This window comes from Akebia trifoliata, chromosome 14 (assembly GCF_017979445.1).
Source record: "Akebia trifoliata isolate Shusen 1 chromosome 14, ASM1797944v1, whole genome shotgun sequence".
In the NCBI taxonomy this organism is placed as follows: Eukaryota; Viridiplantae; Streptophyta; class Magnoliopsida; order Ranunculales; family Lardizabalaceae; genus Akebia; species Akebia trifoliata.
Window position 1 is genome coordinate 33,696,276 of NC_141388.1, and position 24,063 is coordinate 33,720,338.

The 24,063-nt window shown below is 34.6% G+C and overlaps 1 protein-coding gene across 1 annotated transcript in view; it reads right to left on the reverse strand.

Moving 5' to 3' along the window:
* Positions 1–24,063, reverse strand: part of LOC147386876 (P-loop containing nucleoside triphosphate hydrolases superfamily protein) — a 49,765-nt gene that overhangs the window by 11,524 nt on the left and 14,178 nt on the right. Inside the window, exons 4-15 of the mRNA XM_086423062.1 lie at positions 23,074–23,163; positions 20,752–20,804; positions 14,999–15,064; positions 14,859–14,912; positions 8,718–8,777; positions 6,745–6,823; positions 5,810–5,877; positions 3,949–4,011; positions 3,636–3,740; positions 924–1,028; positions 650–757; positions 425–571 (exon numbers count right to left, since the gene is read on the reverse strand). Coding sequence (XP_086279188.1) covers positions 425–571; positions 650–757; positions 924–1,028; positions 3,636–3,740; positions 3,949–4,011; positions 5,810–5,877; positions 6,745–6,823; positions 8,718–8,777; positions 14,859–14,912; positions 14,999–15,064; positions 20,752–20,804; positions 23,074–23,163 — 998 coding nt within the window. The remainder of the gene's footprint in view (positions 1–424; positions 572–649; positions 758–923; positions 1,029–3,635; positions 3,741–3,948; positions 4,012–5,809; positions 5,878–6,744; positions 6,824–8,717; positions 8,778–14,858; positions 14,913–14,998; positions 15,065–20,751; positions 20,805–23,073; positions 23,164–24,063) is intronic.

A 24,063-nucleotide genomic window follows, 5' to 3' on the forward strand; every position in this document is an offset into this window, starting at 1 on the left:
GTAAATGAAAAGACCCATTACTTTTGTTGGTCAGATTTAGCACTTGTAGGAGCATTCTATGTTACCTGCTTATTCCAAGTATAAGGTAGTGACAGCAATATATGGCATTTACAATTAGAAATGGTTTTTTTATGAATCGGATTTAGCAGTTTTAGTAGCGCTCCATGTCACAAAGATAAGATAGGGATGCGAGTGCAACAAGACACAGATATGGCATCTACATCAGACCTGGATGCCACACCCATTTGGAGTACTTGGGTAACATGGGAAGATAACATAAAGGATCTTTCATTCAAGAGAATATTTATTAGAACAGAACAATTTCCATATAACCATAATTTGCAGTCAGATCAGATATTCAAGTTAAAAATCATGATATCATATCAAGGAAAATACCTCAAAACCAAGTTCACTGTTGGCATACCTTTTGTTTTAGGAGCACAATATTATCTTCTCTAACATTTTTCAGTGGAGGGACGGTAACTATGCCCCTTTTTAATTGTTCCAGTTCTTCCTTTAAGCTGTAAATCTCATTTTGGTATTTCTTGATAAGCGATTTCTCATCAATTATCTGAAATGGAAAACAATTACATTTGTCAACTGTCAAGTATAAGTATTCCATAAATGAGGAAAGCCAGGAATAGCATACCTTGTTTTGTGATGCTTGAATTTCAATATGTTTTGCACGGTGAGCAAACTTCAATGTGTTATGTGTCTCTTCAGAATTGCTTGACGAAGGAGTAACAGTACAGATAAGCTGTAGATTCAAATAAAATACATAAATATATATAGCACTTAAATGTGATTATTCACAATCAGTATTTTGATTAAAAAAGCACTTATGATCATATCGTTCCACTCTTAAAAATTACTCTATTTAACTAATTAAATATGATTGTAACATTAAACCTGAGGAAGCTTACCGATACACGTCCATGGCCACTCAAAGAAGATTGAAGGAGCCTGGTAAGTTTAGAATCCCTGTATGGTATATGAGTAGATCTTTCATCCGTTAACTTTGATATAACCTGCAATTCTACAAGTCACATATTAGCAGATTCCTCGATAAATTTATTTAGTCATTAGAACAATAGAGATGTAAATATTAATTGGAAGCACGAATGAAATCATTTGCCAAAATGCATAATTCAACACGTCAATAAGAATTGCTAGCACAATGAGAAGATGTATATAGCTCTAATTACGCATCACAAGCAGGGTATACCTTTACTGCACAAGAAGGTATACCAAACAAGATCAAATAATTATCGCAAGAAATTGGGCAGTGCAGTACTAAGAATTATCAAAAAATTAATATAGAAATGTATGTGTATACATTTTTTACAAAGGAATGTGGAGCCCATATTCAGATAAGGGCTTTTTTCAGTGAGAACAAGCATCTGAAAATTTAAGATCATCCTCACAAAAAATCAGCCAATTTTGAAACTCCTAACCATATAAAAAATGGAATCATATTAATAGTGAAATGGACATATAGAACATTTCCAACTTGCGCTCCACTTTTTGAAGTGTTAGAAGTTTCAGATAACTAGTCGCTGGATATCAACCTCACCAAGAGAAAGCCTTTTACTCATCTCCATGTGAGCACCACGGACCTGCAAAAATATGACCCATCGGTGAAAAACAACCTAAGGCTGATCTGCTATGAGACAGCCCTGGGTTACTGTTACGTATGTCGTGTTGTAGGAATAATCTACCTAAGGATTGAGTCCGCTTCAGGAGTCCTGCTCTCCCTGACTTTTGGACCTAGATACCTTCTACATCAACCATTATCATTATTAATTCCTCTAGTTTAATTCACAGGCAATGTTTGAGGCATTGTATGGTTATAAACATAGTCACCCATCCAGGGTTCAGGAATGAGTCAGCAAAGGGAAAATTCAGTAAAATCTCGGAAACATTGGGAAAAAATCGAGCTAGGTTAGGGTGTTCTCATATTATATCATCAAGTTCCATATTAAACTAGAATAATAAATCAAGAATTCCCATGTCACTATCATTTATACATCCACAGCAAGTAACCACAGATCCACAACATATTCAAGGTTTATACTATTCAAAATATAAAATAAAATAAAAAACAATCATTGGTTCAAATTAGAATTCATTAACAGATCAAACATCAAATCAATGTCATTCTCATTTGCATCCGCATTATTTTACACATTATTCATCATTTTATCGCGAAGTACGTAGAAGTCACATATTATTGAAAAAAAGTCATGATTAAATCAGTGAAGGAAAAAAGTCACTATTTAATCGCAAATTTTTCAATAAGTCGGAGACTTCGGTGACTATAGTTATAAATACTAATTTGAGTTCTAACAACTTTTTGGTGGGATTTAACAAATCAAATGCAAAGTCTATATCAGCACAATTAGCAAAGTTAACATTCTTTATCATAATAAATGTTTGAATTTACACTACATGAATCTTGATCATACATTTCATTTAATCCATGCTAGACCGTTCCCCGGAGGAAATGTACCGCAACAATGCCCGGTCACATCAAACAGGACAAGGCAACTATAGAAGTAAGTCAAGGGATGTAAGATTTGTCTCATCAATAAGAACAAGGCGGATTTAATAGGTAAGAACTAAAGAGTTAGTGGATGCAATGGAAAGAAGAAAAATAGCAGATGGGGACATCAAAGCATCATCCTTAAGGTATTATCAAAGTATGAGGAGGAAACCACCAGTTTCTTTGCGGATCACTGATGCCTACAGAGAGGAGTTGAAGACCCCATGTGCAAAATCTATTGAAGATCCACATTGGAGACTGCATGAAACTGCGTTTGGATCAAGGAGGACCCATTGGATGGGTTAGAATGGCCAACACAAGGCCATAATGTTAGGTTTTATGTTTTTTCCCAAGCCTAACATGTGTTAATTAATAAGTGAACTAGCCACTTAAAGGTTGCGGGCCCCACAATTAGGTTCGGCCAGCCCAATATTTAACAAGTAACTGTAATTTATATATAATTAGGAGAATAAAAGACTTTTTTGTGTTAAGTCTCTAGGTTAGTATTTAAAACATTGTTTAGGGTTTATTAGAGAAGATTGCCACGATTGTATAAAAAAAATTTACAGAAATTTCTGTTTTATGGCTTGAATGTTGGGGCATTCAGCTTGGTGAACAAGGTAACACCAAAATTCCTCTATCCAGTGCTTGGTTTCAAGGTAAGATCTTAATTTCTTCTTCCTCTTTACTGGTTTTCTCCAAATTTTCTCGTTCTAAAACTCCATTCAACCCTATTCAATCCATATTTTAGAGCCACAAACACTAGCCGATTCATATTTTGGAGCCACTTATCCCAACCGAACTATATAGCAACCTCTGCAGCCTCAATCGAACCTTGTTTAATCCCTTAAAAGCCTAGTTGAATCTTATAATAACTTTAAAATTCAACCAAACCAGATTTAGGAACCTAAGTATCAATTGATAAGTCCAGGAACAGCATATAATAGTGATGAAAATTAGCATGCAGATGACAGCGAACTAAGATTGTCGTAGATTTAGACAAAAAGGGAATATACACCAAGAACAAGCTATTATATTTCACATACAAACATTACTAGAATAGTAGAGTGGATAACAATGTTTCAGGCCTCACAGTTCCAAGAGTAAGCAGGCTTTTATTGATGTAAGAACCTTCTTTTCGCCGTACACCAGTAGTTTCAGCCCTAGAGCTCTCAGAACCTGCCAGATCGATGAGGTTCTGCAGGTATAAGAAAAATACAGAAAAGATATAAGAAGTCAATTGATCATGTACTGCATAATGGACATCAGAAAAAGAAGTTAGACCAAAAACTAAGACAATAAAATCACACTAAGTATAGAACCAAGAGCACTATATCAACAAAACAAAAAAAAAGTAATCCTCCACAAAAAGCAATCAGAGTAGGATTCAAGTATCTGAGATTCACCAGTTGTGACAAGTTAACTGCTTCGCCTTCGCTGTTATCACCGCAAGGGCTACTCTCTATTGTCTGTTAAAAAGGTAATGGGAAGAAAAAAAACAATAGAATAGGAGTTAGTAGAAAGAGCCACATAGTTAAATGATATGAGATCGACAAATGAATGGACAACCCATCTAACATGGTGAGGATAAAATAAATAAATTAAAAATAAAAATTATATGACCAGTTTACCATAGTTTCCTTTAGGACATAATTCCAGTGGGTCCGATATGAGATCCAACCAGTATTGATTATGGAAACATCATCTCGAATCCATATTTTTTTAAAGTATATGAATTCAGCATTCCATATCCAATAGAGATCCAGATTCTGAGCTTGGTCATTATTGAATGGTTATATGCTCATCATATTCCATAATAAATTTTCAAACGCTATGAAATTACATAATAGTTACTGGAAAACAGTATGGACATATAATGGATTTTTTTTATTTTAGAAACCTAAATATGATGTCAAATTCACAAAAAAGGCCTTTCTCTCAGATTATTTACATTTGGCTCAACATTTGGTGCTGTGGAGGGATTTTGGTTATCTAGCAGATATTTCTCTCCATAGTTGGGGGAAGAGAATGTAATGGCTTGTATTTTCCACCTTTGCCCACTTCTTTATTAGTTATCTCGTTCATTTGATGGACTTTAAATTTTCAAGAGATGTTCAAATACTCTTTTCTAAATCTTTTATTCAACTAGTTCTTGGATATAAAATGAAATAAAAAAACCTAACTCTAGAATGGGGATATAGCTCAATTTTCTGAACAAGAAGAGGTATCTATGATCAACAATATCCATGGGTTATTCGTATCTGGATTTGGATACCACCTGTATCCAGATGTATCTGTTTCTCAGACAGATTCAAGTTCTATCCATTAGTCTTCTATATATATATACACATATACATCAATCCTAAACATTGGGTACAAGAATGAGAAATGTAATATCAGTATTGCCATCAACCTGGCCCAACTTATATTTAAAACATTTCATCCCGTACTTATGTTACCTGAGTTAGTAATACCAAATATGATAACTGGCAGTGATTAAAATCCAAAGAGCACCACTGACATACATCTGCATTCCCACCTTCATTTTCTAAATAGTTTAGCCTGCCTATGATAAGTTCATATTCAAGGGACAACCTCTTACAAGTCCTAGGAGACGAGATTGTCTCGACTGAAACATTTCCAAAACATTCAAATTTTAAATTAGGTCTCGGGCAAGACATTCTGAAACAATATGAAACTTTAAACCATGATTACATGTCAATCAAAACATTATGCAAACCTGCCAAAACATTATGGATACACCGACAGTAGGACCAATTTATATAATGCTGTGAATGACAATCACATTGCTTATTCAAAATTGGAAATGTATCAGCTAAAACATGTCGATGCATAAATTTCTTGCAAACCAAAACCATATTGCATTGGCATGGCACCCACTATAAAACCAAAAGGACCAAAAACACATAAAAGCAAATAAGGGACCAGCTTTGCCACAGCTCCGTGCTACAAGCACTTCAGCTATTAAGTGTGCAGCGGAGTCAAGTGCACTCATTTGAGTTGTCTCCAATTCGATGAAGTGGGGGTTGAAACAAGGATGAATGGATGCATCTCATTTCCAAAAATGCACAAATCCACACATGTAGCACATATGTTATGAAGCTAATTTGAAAACATCAAATTATCTTGATGTATATAATCAGAACTTGAAAAAGATATATGAGAAGCATCAATTGCAAAATAAAACACCACATTAAGAGACTTGTTCAAGTAAGATTGCATTGCAATTAAGTAGAGTTAAAATACCAGTGTAAATATTGTATGGCTTCTGCTGCTGAGTAAATTGAAATTAGTGGATCCCACGTGTCTGTGAGCTGTCATAAAAAAACAAAAGATTTAACATAAGAAAAAGGCAACCTAAAAAAGGCCACATATGTCAGTAAGAAACAAGGTCTGAAAAGCATAGTAACTCTTACAGGATCTTCACTTATGTTATGCCGAATTGGTTGAAAAAACATACGAAAACATGATGAAACACAAAGAAGATGGTGGGTTGAAACCTTGTTAGTATAACCTTCAAGTCTTCAACTAAAAGATATGGAAGATAATTCTAAGATAAAAGGGATAAAGCTTCAGCTCTTAGATCTACTACAGAATATAAACCCACGACGCGTAAGGAAATTCAATAAACACTTCTTAAATCTGAAATTTTAAGGGCTTAAGACAAGACCATGCACATACGATAGCACTTCACAAGGAGGCTAGATGCTCTCATGCCATACAACAGCAGTGAGGTGTCAGATCTGACACCGAAGAAAGGAGTACAATGGTCTTCTCAGCAAACAAAGGGCAAAACACCTATCCAAATGTGCATTGAGTCAATCTTAAAATGATGATCATTGCTGCGCTTCGGCCCAGGAACCCAAGCACTAAGGGTTGAATTATTGTCACAAAAAATAAGTACATTCTAAGATTACTAACTTTATTATATATATATATATATATATATATATATATATATATATATATATATATATAAAAATAAATAACTGACTTGAATTTATGGTTTAAATTAGGTCCCAAATTTTAAAATTCAAGAAAATTCATGAGTTTGTGAGTACGTCAAAATAGATTGACATACATATTCATGGTTTTTCAAGGAATGGACAATTCATTGTACGGTTGGATCGTCTACCATGATATCATATATATTACAGAACTACAAAAGACAAAGGTTCTACCTTCTCCAGTTGCTATAAGTGACAGGGCATGGGCAGGGGATAATACAACTTCTTCCTTTATACCTTCAACAAATGTTCCCTACAACCAACACAATCATGTAATTAATAGCATTTTACTGAAGTTTAGGAAATGACACTTCATCACAGGTACTTGATAGCTCAGACACTATCAATTAAATATAACGAAACACTATCGTTGGAAGAACCAAAGATTTTTTAATTCTTTTTTTAATTTCAAGATTCCATCGCATGATACACTAAGGGTATGTTTGATTGCACATGGAAAATAGGGTGGAAAATCAATTTCCACGAAAAATGATATTTTTCATGTGTTGCATTGCATTTTTCCATGGAAAATCATTTTCCACTCACATCCAAAAATCCAACAAAAGCTGGATTTCACTTTCCCACCCATATGAGTGGGAAAGTGAAATCAATCTCTATTTTTCATCTCCAAATTAAACACTAACTCATCTCTTCTTCTTCTCTTTTTTTCCTCTTATTTTTTCAAATATGGGTGGGAAAGTAAAATCCAGCTCTATTTTTCATCTCCAAATTAAACCCTAACTCATTTCTTCTTCTTCTTATCTTTTTTTCCTTTTATTTTTCCAAAGTAACATCAAACAATGGATTCAAGTGTTCCATCCTAATCATTTTTCCATGGATTTTGATTTTCCATGCAATCGAACACACTCTAATAATAGACACAAGGCTTAAAATCTTGTTTCAAGGCAATGTTTTGGTCAAGAGAAAATTTGTCTCAACCAAAGCATTGCGAGAGAATCCGAAACACTCCGGAGACATTCCACAAGGACGTCCATATTTCATTCTAGTTTCGGCCAAAACAGGAATCTTCCACACAAAAATTCCAAAACAGAACGAAATTTTAAACAATGGTAATTCTACATCATTGTAAGTATTTAAAACACATTTTTTGTTCAACAATGTTGTCAAATTCCACGAAGTGATAAACTCAATTGGCTTTTAATAAAAATTAAATCCATTTCCAAAATCCTAAAAACCTCAAATTGGGTTTAAAGAACTTTTGACAATTCGCACCACAGCAAGCCAGCTGTGATTATAACCTACCATTGTCTTACAAAAAAAATTTCACCAGATGTAACATCCCAACAGAATTCCCATCATATTTGCTAATTTAAGCCCATACACACATTTAGTTTCTTCCTAGGAATATTACCAATGACAATCTCAAGGCGTTTCTATAAATCTTTAAACTGCAGAAGAGAATTGTCAAAGTTGAATAGCTGAGGCCATTATGTAGTGAAAAATAAAGAACTGATAAACAGCTCAGGAGTTTTGATTAAGAGAACAAGGAAATTCAGAGGTCTTGAGCCAGAAAAGTTGGAAATGAAGCCTGTTTTCCATTGTAAATAGATTTTTTCCTGAAGCCCAATACAAGTAAACAAGTAGCTTCCTTGATTGAGTGACACGATTCGGCTTAACAATAAGTAGAAAAAAATGAGAAAAAAGAGGAAAGCTGACGCAAGTCACAACATGCAGATTGACTTTAATAGTATACCCATGACAGGAAAGGGACCTTAGTTTAATATCCAATATTCTATAAGTTGGTAGCTATAGACCAGTAAACATTTCTAGAAGCAAAGAAAAACTCATATTTAATGACATTGGTACCCAAAAGTTCATGGATACGCAAGTTCAGTAAAATCCCACATTTAATACAACAATTAATATATAGAATGTAATTGCATAAAAAAGAATCAAGATAAGGTTCTCTACTGCACTATGGTTGATGAACTTCTGCATGAAGCAAAACTTCAATTAATGACAGAAATAGCATAAACTAAGGATTCATAAAGATGTAGAAATGAGTGGAAAGTAAAAAAAAACTGACATTACTGAGCTATAATAGTGAAATAGAAAGGAAATCAACTTGGTTAAATAATACATCAACCTTAGGAGTCCTAGGAAAAAAATGACAGAAAGACAAGCACCTGAAGGTCCTCTCTTATTCTCAGATTCTGGCCTGCTGGATTTAACAAGTCATTAACCACCTGAAATGAAACAGAATTCTAATCAGGTATTGTCACAAAAAAAAAAAAATGGTGCAATGAATATGAACGTTACAATCTGAATCATTTTAACAACTTTAGAAACATTTGCAATGCGCATGCCTTAGGATGTGCTGGCAATGAATCGTCTGCAAGTAGCATTGCCAGTGCCTATTAGATGTTCAGATGCATTCCATGGTAAAAGAAAGAGTAAGTTCTTAACGTGCCCCAAGTACAGTGGAGAAAAAGAAAAGCTAGTGAGGAAAGATAAGAAAAGTTTACAGAAAGATAATCAAACAAAGAGAGAGAGAGAGAGAGAGAGAGAGGGAGTTGGGGAAGAAATAGACCCAATTCAACCCCATACCCACAAATTTCATTCTCGGTAACTTTTTCAGCAAGAAAAACTACCTAGAGATTTTGAATTCAATTTTATTCATTGGAAAAATCTCAAAGGGGGGCGAGACACCCTATGTTATCAAAAATAAATAAATATGTTCAGAATAACATGACAAAAACATACAATACAAAGCCCTCATGGAAATGAGTAAAGGGCTGATTTTTGGGAAAGAAGATCTCTTCACCATGGAGATCATCCTCACAAAAAAAATCAGCTAGCCTTGTCAAAAGAGTGCAATTTGAAAAAACAATTGGACCTGTGCATTTTATGGTTAGCTTGAACTCCACTTTTGTTATGTGCCACAGACCAGTTTTAGTAGTGCTCCAGTTTACTTGCCTTACTTCTTCTTAAAAGTTGAGTTAGAATGCATAATGAGGGTGCCATTATGGCCATTTAAGTACCTTAATGGAATATCACTAACTATTTTTAGAAGTCTCTACATTTTATGCCATTAATGAATGGTCGTTTAGACACTTTGACATTTTTTTAATTATAAAGGAAGCCAAATTTGGGTAAGAAAGGAGGGGCTATGTTTATGCTATTAATTTGTGAATTTTGGAGATTAAAAACCTGAAAGAGTCCTTCAGGAGCTATTCTAGGCTCCTAGGGAGTTATTTTTGCTTAGTAATCCTCGTATATCTCTATCTTTCTTGCGATTTTTGCAGCTTTGTTATGCTATGTATCACTTGGTATCAGTGCCACTTTCATCCTAGGGGTTTTTAAGACGAAGGTGAAATCGCAATGGATGTTGTCATGAAAGTGGAAGAGGTGTGTGTGACCATCGTTTGCACGAACATATTGTAGAACATCAAAGTCGATGAACTAAAGAGGAAAGTACAAAAACGTCTTGCACGTTTCAAACGGGACCACTATCATTTTCATCCTTGAGCCCCATGTGAAAAATTGGATGAAGGGGAAGCTAATAACCAAACAGCTTGTTACCCAAATAGGTCATACGATGTCAATAAGATCGTAAAAATTCTAGGACTGGAAAAGCTTGGGATGTAGGACTTGATTTATGTTGCAAAATCAGTACAACAGACCTCCAATCAACTTCAAACTTGGATGATAGTACAAACAAGATAAATAACGCAACAATGGTAGCACAAACTAGTAATATGGAACTTGTAAGAGAAAGGGGAAAGAAAGAGAAAATCCCTATAATTACTCTAAGGTTCCTAGAAATCACTTCTAGGGTTTGGGAATCACTTACCAAGGTTTCTTAGACAGCCACATTTCAAATCTTATTCATTAGCCTCCAAGAAGATAACAGAAGAGAGTATTTATATACTTCTATAGGCACAATCACAGATTTTCCCTTAACTCCTAGAGTGATTAAAAATACCCCAAAAAAAAAAACTCATAACTCCCTTACAACTTGACCAACCTCCTTAAAACTTTAAAGGAATATAAAATAAGACCCAAAAACATTAAAATAACTATTGAACCCCACCAACAAAAATGTAAAATGACCAAAATACTCTTGTCTATTATAAACAAGAAAAAAAATCATAAAACAAAAAAAAGACATCACAAGACCCAGGGGCGGAGACAAGATTTTCTTGTAGAGGGGGCAAACTATAGTTGATGTTACAGTTGAATAGCTTGAAAATGAATGGTTTTGGGGAGAAATTCAGAGGTTTTTGGTTGGAAGTTGAAGAAAAGGACATTTAGGTCATTTTCTATTAATCTATGACAGAAGCCCCAATCAAAAAGCAATGTCATCTTCCAAATATTAAAATGAGGAGGGGGGTGCAAAAATTGGAGGGAGGAGAGGGGGTGGGGGAAAATGGGGAGGGAGGTGAGGGAGTGGGGGGCAAATGGGACATGTAATTAGTTGAAAATACAAGGGTATCTCAAAGTTTTGTGGGGGCAATTGCCCCAACTGTGTCCTTACTAGCTTCGCCCTGACAAGACCTATCTTTTCATGCTACATCAAGGATTGTTAACTAGTCTTCTTCCTGAATAGGTCTTCAAAGGTTGTTTAGTATTCCTATGAGCTTGATTACTTGTTTAACAATTAAAACATGGAGAGCATGCTAATATGATTTATGATGACCACAATGATGAAAGAGAAAACTTATTTAGACAATCAATGTATGGCAAAAACCATTAAGAGAAACAGTAACTCTTCTACCACTTAATATAACAATTGATTATTCATATAATCATCTCAAATGTTGTTCATCATTTTTAACAAGTGTTTGATTCCCAATTTCAAATATATATGCATGATCAAAGTCCTTTGGTTTGACATATGGTCAATATGTATGATCCTCCTGTTTGGACGATGGTCTAGCATGCAAGTTGAAGGTTATACAAATGCAACAAAGGGAACAAAAAGGATATGGAATGAGGTAGTGAGAATGGACAAAAACACACCTGAATTAGTAGGAGATATGGCTTTGGACATAATTGAATGGAAGAATAAGATGCCTACAAGCAACCCCAAATATTTTGTCTATGGCTCTGATGATGATAGAAAGGCATCTACTTATCATTGATTTGCTTCAACAAGGATTCAGAAATTTAGTGGTAATCGAACCACTTCAACAAATTACTACTCTTCAAATGATCATCAATATTAAAGATATTCTTCAAAAACTTATGAATGTGATTAATCCACCGTGCAAGGTGATTGATTATCTATTGAAGAAGGTTGATCAATTCCAGTACTGATTGGTAGTTGGTGAACCTGAAGATCGCCATCTTGACTAGGACGGGTCCTTTTCTACAGGGTAAGTTTGATTGAGCTATGATTGATAATAAAAAATCCCACAAAAGATGCCAAGTCAATGTCCCAATACAGATAAAAAGCCAACTAATGTTTATAAATTAATTAGCATTCTATTAATAGCTGATTATTAGTTTATTTATTTGGTTTGCTTGGCTTTCAAGTTGGTTACTTTCTGATGGTTCGGACCAAAAGTGTACTTTTGAATCAATGCGTAAGATTAAGTACAGTTTTATTCTATAGTACATAGGTTGCAATAGGGAGGACCTGCAGAACTTGTGAATAATGAATTTTGTTTTCGATGTGCATAAGCACTTCAACCTTTTTTTAATATCTTCCCTGTATACATGTGATTGAAGCTTGAGTTTTTTGTGTCGGTTGGCTTGTGTGGCCTCTCTCTTCGATATTTTTGAGTTGTTCCACGCGATTTTAGAATCACAATTTTTGTTTGGGTTCACATCAATGTGATTAGAAGTTTCAAATATATCCATATATATATAAAATCTTAAGGTTTTCAAATATATAATAGATATTTGTTAAATGCTCTACCTAAGCACAGAATACAATTCAGAAGGATACAAAGTGAGAATCACCATATTCGACAAGTACTATACATCTAGATAATCATTGAAAGTTACTCGTCAAGCTTACTATGCTGAGATTGTCCAAAGGATTTGTAGTAAACCTAAGTTACAAAAGTAATGCAAAAAAGAAATGCACGGATTAGTGAAAATGAATCTCATTTAAATAAATTAAGCAACAAATAGCCATTCTACCTAATTGTTGAATAGTTAGTTTGAAAATAAGCCCATCATCATCGTCATCGTTATCATCATCATCAAAGCCTTGTCCCAAAAAATTGGGTCAACTAAACTAATGTTGTTCCCCCACATAATTATGTCTAAATCAATGTCTTTTGTCAACTCAAGCATGCCCAAATCCATTCTCACTACTTGAACCCTAGTTCTTTTTGGTCCTCCACTTGCTCTTCTATAACTTCAACTTGCACGTTCCTTCTAACTGGGGTGGTACTTGGCCTTCAGTGCACATAGTTAAGCCATCTCATCAACTTTCCCTCAACTTGCCACCAATTGGGACAACCAATTTTCACTCATGCATTCATTTCGAATATTATCTAGTTCACCCCCTCCATTCAGCACCCTCATCACTGCTACACTCAATTTATGAGCACGTTTTATTCATAAAAAATAAAAAAGTATGGCGATGTTTTTTCATTGCCCTACATCTACTTCATAAAGTATAGTCGGTCTTACATTGTCTTATAAAATTTGCCTTCTAACTTCATTCGGATGTGCCATATGCCACCATGGCTTGAAGTTTCGTATCCCCTCAAAGTATTTGACCTCGAAACATTGCATGTTTGGCGTGTCTTGGACTATCTCAATCAAGACAGTCTTGATTATTCTCCTAACCATGGCATCACCTCAAGAAAAGATTTTAAACCTTGGTGCCAGCCATATAGCACTCCAAAAGCACACCTCCAATCAAACACTTCTAATTATATGGATAACATCATCAATCTCTCCATCCATATGGCTAATAGAACCAAGGTAATAAAATGGTCACTTCAAGGTATTTCTTGACCATCAATTTTACCGTGCGCATGAACTATGAAGTGCAAAAAATAATAAATACAACTTTATCATATGGTAAAGCATAAATTCAACTCAATAAACTCTAGAAGTAAAGCAACAAAAAACTGTTATCCTAATCACATAACTCACGCATGTCCGTCTATAAGTAAAACACATGAAATATAAAGAAAATGTTAATATACCATAGCTAAAACAAATATGGACATGTTAGGGGGTGGGGAATAGTGAGTTGGGATTTTGGTTTCGGGAAAGCGTTTAATGATTGGGAGTTGGGAAGTGTAGGGAGAGTCTGACATTGAACATTGAGAACATAGAGTTAAGAGATAGGGTTGAAGATTGCCAAATTTGGGATTCTAACGATGGTCGTTTGTTTGTGAGGTTATCTTGTGGGATCGTTGGATCAGCCTTCTGTTTTTCCGCACTTCTTTATTTGGGGTAGGAAAGTGCCTCTGAAAATTTCAGTGGTTGTTTGGTCAGCTGCTCTTGGGAGATTGCCTACTTTGGATCAGATTATTAGGAGATGTTTCCATTCTCCTAACTTTTTTGCTCATCATGTTTTGCTAGTGGAGAATCTGCCATCCATGTGCTTTTTCATTGTTCCGTTGCAAATCAGATATGGAATTACTTTATATCCGTTTTTGGTTTGGTTGGATGTTCCCCCTCCTCAGTCTGCACACTTTTCGACTCCTGGTTGTATTGTGATCTTCCATTTCGAAAGTCAAAATGAATCCTTTGGGGCTTGCTTTCATTTGCAGTTTGTTCGGGCATTTGAAAAGAAAGGAATAGTCGTATCTTTGAAGGGAAGGATAATTCCATTCAGGATCTTATTGTTTTGATTTTGGCTCTTTTCTGTGTTTTTGGACTAAGACATGTAAAGTTTTAAAGAGTAACTTTTTTGAACATTTTCTTGTCAGATGGGATAGGGTTGGTAATTTGAAGGAAGGGCAGTGCTCTTTGTAGTTGTGTCTACTTTTGTGGGTTTATTTTTTGTATGTTCTCTTAGTATCCGGGTTGGTCACCTCGATCTCCCTTTTTTATTAATAAAGTATCTTTACTTATCAAAAATAAATAAAAAATGGTTGCTTCAAGCTATTTCCAACCAATCAACTTTAGTGTGCTAATGAACTATGGAGTACAAACTACAAACAAAAAATAAATACAAAGTAAATCATATAAAAAGCATAACTTCAACTAAATAAACTCTAAATCTTAAGAATCAAAAACTGTCATCCAAGATCACAAAACTAAAATGTTAGTCTATAAGAACATATGAAACATAAAAAATGTTAACATAACATTCTAAAGAAAATAATTTGTCAGAGCTTAAAAAAGCTCACCTCATTGTATATCTCCAGATATGACACACGTAAGAGAAATTCTCGACTTGGAGTCTATGACATCAACCATTATTAGATTAAGTAATATCATAAATAGTTAAGAAGCTTGTAATAATAAATAAACATCCCATTTACAATACCTCTTGAATGATACTAAATGCATCCTTAACAGCCAATGGTATAATTCCGGGGGACCTTTGATCACCCTGTCATTTGTATGATACCAACATTAGCATAATGGAAGATTTCCAAAATAAATGCATTATTGATCTCTGAGTAACCAACTTATTTTAAATCATAGCATAATATAATGAAAAATGATATCATGATGATTAGCACAATGGACAATGGGGATAGGATGCAATATGCCTCTTTCAAGCTCAAACAGTGGCATGTTACAATTTCATTTCAGAATAATTACAAAGAAATGCACAATGTAAACAACTTAATCGATGAAGAAAATTATTTCACAACCAACGGCCCTGATTGAAGGAAAGCAATAAAGGATTTCATTTGCAATCAAGGTCCAAGATATTAAATTAGATCAAGAAATTAAAATAGAAATTTTTACTTCTCTGGTTAAAATCAATTTGGTAGAATTTTGATGCTAGCTGTCCCAGTTACAAGTACCACAAAAGGAAGTTGGTTTAGCAATGAACCTAGTAAGGTCATATTCAAAGCAAACCCTTAGGAGAAACAACTTGTAACCAGCTATCTTTTTCATAGACTTTCAATGGGTGGTGATGATGACTTACCAACTATGCCATATACGAGGACAGCTAAACAAAACTTCAATGGGAAGAATTCAATCATATTGAAGTAATATTTTTCATTGACAAGGTGAAATATTGTAGAAGATCAAAAAAGACAACCGCCAATCTACAAGAACTTCAAAAAGGGCCAAGCTAAAGAGAAAACAACCTCATCAATTGGACAACACAAAATTACACACTAGAGTTAATGTCATGAGTTAAGGACAATGTGGGTGTGGGGTGGAAGTCTAACTTTATATCTAAACTCTTGATCGATGGTAAACACTTGGAGTGGGAGGAGAAAATTGGAAGGGGCCAATAGAGTAGTATTCTAATATTGAATCTTTAAAACTCTTATTGGATGGCCTCTATCCTGATAAAATCTTGTGCACTCAAAGACGTTGGATAAAAAGATCCTTTGAGGATAAGAAGAAGCCTTTAGGCATTATTAAGAGCTCAAGTGATGATGAAGCACTAGGCCCCACTATGAATTATTTTCAAACTTCATGAAAGTGGTCGAGGAATTCCAAGATGAGGAGTCTCTTTATTTTTTCTCTAAAACCTTTGTTATCCTAATTTCTATACATAGATAGAAAACAACATCACAAATTTCGGACTTGTTAGTTTGGTAGATTGTGTGCACAAGATGCTATCATAGCAAAAATGCTAGCATCAAAAATTCAAATTGTTCTCCCCTCAATTATATTAACACAATACTTATAAAAAATATATATAAATTAACAGAACAAGGAGCATTAGAAAGGAAAATGTTGTCTATCAAAAAAGGAAAGCAAATATTTGAAAGGAAAACGAATGTATTGATTCAAGAAGATGTTCGGCCAAGATTGCTTGTAGCATTGACATGGGAAAAAAACCTAGTAACATGTAAATTAAGGGGTTCTTGAACTATTTTCCAAGGAGGATGAGTTTTGATGTAAGAAAATGGGTTCAAATATGTGTATCATCGGCCTCGCTTTATTTCAATTAATGGTTCTTCAGCCAATTAGTTTAGGAGCTCGTTGGGTTTGAGGAAGGGAAAGCTCCTCTCACCATTTATCTTCACTGTTGCTACAATAATTGAGAAGAATGATACCCAGACTAGCAGATGGGGGTTCTTTGGAAAGGTTCTCAATGGAAGACGAAGGTCCGAAGATCTCAAATCTACAATTTGCTGATGAAACCTTAATACTGATCCAAACTTTTGTTTCTCAACTAAAAACGTTGAGGCAATTATTGTATTGTTTTAAGGTAGTTTCTGGTTTGAACATCAATTTTTGCAAAAGTAAAACTCGTGGTAGTTGAGGATATCGACAATTTTGAGGCTTCAGTTGGAGTTTTGGGTTATGGTGCTTGGAAACTCTTGAGCTCACATCTTGGGGTACTATCTAGGGAGTTGAGATAGGTCCAAGAACATTTGAGATCCTGTCATGGAGAGACTTGGTTGTAAATTAGGTTCTTGGAAATATTCACACTCCAACGTGGGGTAGTGTTATGTTAGTTAAGAACATCTTGCCTAGTATCCTAGTGTACTACACGTCTTTATTGTCTATACACATGTCCATCGCAAAGAAGATCAAAAAACTAAATAGAGATTAATAGTGAAATGATAAATTAGAAGCCCATAAGTTGTTCGGTAAAATGCAAGTCGGTGTGTGAGAAGAAGACTTTTGAGATCATGAGGCCTTTTCATCCAGTCATTAGTTAGATTTTATGTTTTATTTAGTTTTAAGTTTATGAGGGTCTATTTTAGTGATTAGGGTTAGTATTTAGGCTTCTTTTTATGTTTTATTAATCCATGGTCATAGTATAGATGTAAAATGGCAATTTGGTAACTTTATCATGTCTCTCTAGTTAGTTTTTATAGGTTAAAAATCCAAGGGAGATAAAGTTATAAGATTGAAACATAGATGGTATTTTTTGGTTTTCTTATATTTAAATTTTATTTCAAGCCATTAGATCTTGTTATGTTAATTGGATGGTTGAGATTAGATAAGGGTTTTGAGTCTTACATAAATATTTCTGAAGACATTATTCCAGATTATTATTATTATTATGATTGATGAGAGATTGAATAAAACTTACAAGTTTTTCCAGATATTGGATGGGTGGTGTGAAGACATGGCTCTTTTTTATGTGATTTCAAGGTAGGATTAATTTTCTTGGTGTGATTCCAAGGTAATTACCATATATTTTCATCTTCTCCCTTTAATTAATTTTCTTCTCTATTTTTTTTTTTTTTTTTGTCGATATAATTTGTTGTCCATAAATTTATAGCCACAATTTTCTTGGTCAACCCCTTGTAAACCCTAATTCTATCATCAAGAAACCCTAGCCCACTTTCCTACACCCCAAATATAACCACATACTAACCCTTTAACTTTATTACAACATATTTGTAATTGCAAACCTTTGCGTTTAGGGTGTGTTTGGCAAAGGATAGTTAAAGATGGGAGTTGAACTCGTGACAATTCAACTTCCAGAAGTTCAACTTTTGAAAGTTGAACCTGAAAGTTAATATTAACTTGAGTGTTTGACAAAATAAAAGATGCAATTTTTTTTTTTTTGCTTCAACCTTCTTCCCCTTTATAGAACCACCAGAAATTTCCCTACAATATTCGATGGTATTAATGGCAAATTAGTAGCCAATTTCAAACTGGGTACCCACAAAATCAATATGAGTCAACATATGATTCAAATCACTAGCAATTTCATCCCAATTTGGAGATCATCCATTGGAAATCCAGCAAAAGGGTCCCATTACCAACATTAGTAGGAAGGATAGTCTCATAGGTCAAAGCAACTTGAGAAGCAAAAATCATATACTCATTGTGTTTGAAACCCACAAATAGTTTACATGATTTGAGCTTATCGAGATCATTGTTGAGGATCATAGCCATTGATTCAAGTTGATTAACTTGGTTAGATGAGACAGAGGAGGGAGATGTTCCCCTAATTTCTAGATATAAGTTAAGACGATGTCATTGTAGGGATCAACGAATTGGTGGTGGAACTTGAGATTGGTATGGGTATGGAGATGAGGAGAGAGATGGAGACAAGGAAGAAGAAGATGCGGATGTTAGGATACTTGACGGGAATAGTTGTTGATTTGAAGGAGAGAGAAGGAGAGGAGGGCAGGCAGAGTATGGTCTGGGGAAGAGGAGAGATAACCTGATGAGGTTGAGAGTTCTCAACATTCATCAAAATCTATGAAAGTTGAAAGACGTGTAAAACCGCAAGTTGAAGAGTCCGAGAGCTCTTAACTTGCATGGGTTAAATTTATCAAACACGCAATTTTAAGTAACAAGCACAAGTCACGGGCTCTCTCATGCAACTTTCCATTTTCAAACACACCCTTAGTCTTTTGAATATATAGCCAATGGGGATTGTTGAAACTTCCACAATAGCCACTAAAACCTTTTGAGCCTATTACATTTTCTTGAAACCCTTGCTTGTGACTAAGAAAATCTTCACAGGTATTAGATTGAGACCCTAAATTCCTTTGAAAGTCCTATCTTCCTTAGGATCCCTCATTTTAATATTTGGGAGTAGCCATGTAGGATTACTAAGCCTAAGAATCATTTTTAATCATTTATATGATTTTCTTTAGTAATCTATGGTAGAATTAGTTTATTTTATGAACCTTTGGTAATTATTCTTGATCTCAAAATCATCATCTTAGGTTAAGTTTGAATCGCCTTGCATCAATGTGTCCCTAAAATCAGGGTAGTTTGGAACCAAAGGAAAGAAGTCATGAATCATGAATCAAGCTCATTAGAGCACGTGGTACTAGGGATTTGGAGATAAGAAGTCTAATCTTTTAATGGGCATAAGTTCAAAGTACAAAAGCAGAAATCTATAGTGGGGAAGTGGTGAGATTGTTTCCCATTATGGTTGTAGGATTTGGAAAGGGCATACATAGCGAGCATCCAGATTTTGTCAAATGGATTATGTTCAAACTTCAAAGTGAGCAAAGGAGGTTGAATCCAATTTTGGGAGGACATTTGGTGTGCAAAATCTCCGCCCAAGGATTGGTGTGCAAAATCTAGAATGGGGAAAGTGGTGCGGTTGGTTCCTATTATGGTTGTAGAATTTGGAATGGTATACATAGCGAGCTTCCAGATTTTGTCAAATGGATTATGCTCAAACTTTAAAGTGGGCAAAGGAGGTCGGATCCAATTTTGGGAGGACATTTGGTGTGCAAAATCTCCGCCCAAGGATTTGGTGTGCAAACATCAATCAAACTTCAGAGTAGGCAAAGAGGTAGGATCCAATAGGATATCTGGTGTCCAAAATCTCAGCCCAAAGATTTGTATCTGAATCTCTTTCGTCTATGTAAAAGGAAAAATCAACAATGCACTATAATGAGATTTTGGTTTATGGAGTTTCTCAATGACTGGTAAATAGAACATATCACTTAATTGATTGCTCAAATTAACAATATTCCCTTCCCCCATGTTGATGATGAAGGATTGTAGTTGAGGAATGTCAATGGCCTGTTAACAATTAGATCTTTTTAATCAGCTTTGAATTTACCATTAAGACTTTCCCTTTCCTGCAACCTTCATTTGGGGTCCAAGATTGATTTTTCTATTTGAACTGCTACCTTAGATAAAATCTTGACAGTTGATCATTAATTTCCTGATCCAACGATGCAGTAAACCATCTTATCCTTCATCATGTTTGCATTTGTTGTCCTTTCCCTGTTTTGTAGTTGATTTCTCCCAGATTGGTATTAAACGCTTTTTATTCTGGAGTCGAGATGCTTTGGAGATTAGCAATATTTAGCGTTTATCTGGGTCTTTAGAAAGAACACAATGACAGGTTTTGGGAGAAATGGTCTATGGGATCATGCCATCATTTTCAACATTAAAGCTTATGTCTTCATGTGGTCCAAATTGTTTTTCAGAATCCAGGAACTTCTTCTGAAGACCTTATGTTTTAGATGCGACGTAATTGTATCAAAAGATGGATAGTTAGCTTGTTTATTGTCTTTCTTTTCCTTCTCTTTCCATTACCTTATCTATTAGGTAGGTTTTCCCAACCTCCTATCTATGTGTATATGTTTCTGTTACCTTTAAAATTTATATATATTGCCTATAAAAAGAGGGAGAGAAAACAGGGAGGCTAATCCTTAAACTCACATGCATTGTATGGGTCTTCCCGCTGCTTGTCACACCATAAGCAAAAATTGTACCTGATGGAACAAAATAAATAAATAAATAATAGTTATTGTACCAGATCATTAGCAAAGCATAGTCCAAGTGACAATTACAACAATCAAGAGAAAAAATTTAATTCAACAATCTCTATTTGTAACAATTGTGACTAACTTTATCAACACATAAATTAACTTCATAGGTGAAGCATAAATTAAGTTATTATTTTTGTTAACATTATTATCACCATCAGAGCAGTGACAAAAATAATGGCAAGGAAACAACATTCTAAGACTTCTATGAATGCCTTGGGTGCTTAAGTGATGGGAAAGATTTTGAGGATTAAGTTTGACAAAATGTGAACAATAAAGCAAACTTGTAAAAGCATTCATATTTTCAAAAGTATTCCTAAAAAATGAAGACAATGGATGAGAAAATCAGCAAAAACAATCAGACAGACGTCATTGATAGTAAACCGTGGAGATTATCAAATCTCTTAGATAGAAGGGAGTCGACTAGGGGATGGTTATCAAACCTCTTAAGATCACTCAACAATGCAAGAGCCATACACGTTAGCCTAAGCTAAAAATTAAGATTTTTCAGGACTATATAGACCTCGTGATTAGGCCTAAATTGCACTATTGTGAATTTTTAGCCATGGCCCAGCACACTTTCAGCCATAACAATATTTAATGACTATTTTCTCTCTTTGATTACTAATGGAGCTTCCATATCCCTCCCTCCCCCCAAGTATATATATTTACTTTCTCACATTCTCTTGAAGGTGGAGACGTCTCCTGAAATGAAAGTTATTAAGATTTACGAAATCCCCACCTTACACAAGACCTTTATAGTTTGCAGTTTGAATTAAGGTAATAAAGAGGAGAGTCATTAGCTATATAAGGCCATACGAAAAATATCTGTAACACCTGTAAAAGAACTAATGGGACTAAAAAATGGCCTTAAAGCAGATCCCCTAGAATTATTTAAGGTTGAATAGCACTGTGCTGACCAGTGTTGTCAAATGTGATCACATATGCGAAATCCCAAACCAAAATTGCATATGCCACCCTCGCATATACAAGAATGTGCTGTCCGGAAAGCATGCGATGGCATAGTGTCCAACGGTCAGAAATATGACCGTTGGACATGGATTTGTTTTTTGTTTTTTGGCTTTAAACCACCCTTTCCTATAAATACCACTATACTTCATCTACAACATACTCTCTACCCTCTACTCTCTACTACTTCTTTAAGCTCAAATCTCTTTCTTTCTTCAATTCTTCTTAAATCTCTCACTTACTAATCACTATCATTCACTCTCAACTCTCACGTCTCAAGTTCTCAACTCACTTACTCACTATCACTCACTCTCAACTCTCAAGACTTGAAGGCAAGAATCAAAAATCAAGTTCAAGTGAAGTCATCTCATCATTCATCAAAAATTTGAAGATCATCAAGATTTAAGATACATCATTCAAGTTCAAGAATCAAGTGTCCAACTTCAAGCTTCAACCTTCAACTTCAAGAATCAAGAAGATTCAAGTCAAGAACTCAACTCAAGAATCAAGATTGATCAAGGGTCGAGGCATCAAGCATCAAGCATCACTCAAATTCAACTATCATTCTAAATTCTAATTCTATTAACCTTCAAGGCTTCTACTCAAGACAAGACTTAAGAATCAAATCAACCTTCAAATATCAATTTATCATCATCTTTTTTCTCTTCTACTAATACTACTCAAGTTGACGTTGAGGTATTTATAATTTATATACTTTTTTGCTTTAATAGTTATTACTTGTAGTTGTTTTTCTAGAACTTAGAAACTTAGAAATTAGTTTGTCGTCCTTGTCGGTCAACTCTTCCCTAAGGCCTAAATCGAATGATCCAATCATCCCTTCTCTCGCCACCAGTTGCTCCTCATACCTATCTCTCTGCTCCATTAACTAATCTTATTCTTGGATCTTGTTCGTGATATTGGGAAAAGATCAATAAATATCTCTATGGATTATCCTAAGTTCCCGCTTGGAAATACGGTCATTACCGTAGTCCAAATGAAAAGAATCTAGTAGTATGTAAGTTGTGTGGGTATAAATCTAGAAAGTTAAATGGAAGGTGGTGGTTGAGAGGATGATGATGATGATGGACTTGAACTTACAGCCTCAAAGTTGCTTTGCAATGTTTCAAACCAACTGAGTTATGGGTCTAAGCCCACATGTAATACATTTCGACAAAGTCAACAATGGTTCTAACATCCCTAAGTCTAGCAATAACAGTGATCAAGCAATAAGATCATAATTGGTTACCATTAACGCCTTCCATAGCTCCAGTAACGACATGTTGTGCAGACACATCGTAAACATGGCGTGTTGTGGTTGTAGGACCAAATACTCGATCTATAATCAGAAAAACAAAAACAAAAAAAATGTTGTCAGAATAGAATTGGATCATAAAATCAATGAGTAGGACTCAATTTGAATCAATATTCAAATCATTGAATGATAAGACTCATAATTATTTTTCTTTGTAAGTTAAAAAGTATGAAATAATATTCATAATGTATAATATGCCTAACTAATCCATAACTCATCATAACTGAGGTTTCGAATGAACACTTGTCCATAATGACAAAAGAATTTATGTTGCAAAAACCCTATATGGGCTAGACACCATGTTCTAAACTTTTTTCACACATACAAAAGATCAGCAAAAAAAAATCATGAATTATCACTTTATTATCAAATTGAACAAGTTTTAAATTCTCATAAACGGACCCAATCTTCAATGCGGTGACCTGCACTTTGTCCTCCAGATCAGAACATGTTAGATAGTTGGTAAAAACACCCAATGTTTTAAAAAATGTGACGCATCTATGAGGGTGGATCGCTTTTGTGAGCTGAAAAGTAAGAATCAAGCCAATATGAAGTGGAAGCCTTGAAATGCTCTTATAAAAATGCTAAGTAGAACTACAAAACTTATATAGAAAATGAAATAAATAAAGATCTAATAAAATAAATTATAATAAGTTAGAAGCTCTTTTCTTAGGAGTTGCCACAAAAATCACTTCTCTCGAAGAAGAATTTTTGAAAAACTGGCTCATTATGAGTTGTTCATGAAACATAAATTTTCTCTTTATATTTTGAGTCACTAGGCCTGTTCTAGGATTTTCTCATGTAGTTTTTTCCTAGGTTGGTCTATATCTTTAAATTTTCTTTCTACGATCGGATTTTTATTTACAATTACTTCAAATACTTCTTTCTTTCTTCCATCGGATTTTCTAGGGTTTTATAAAATCT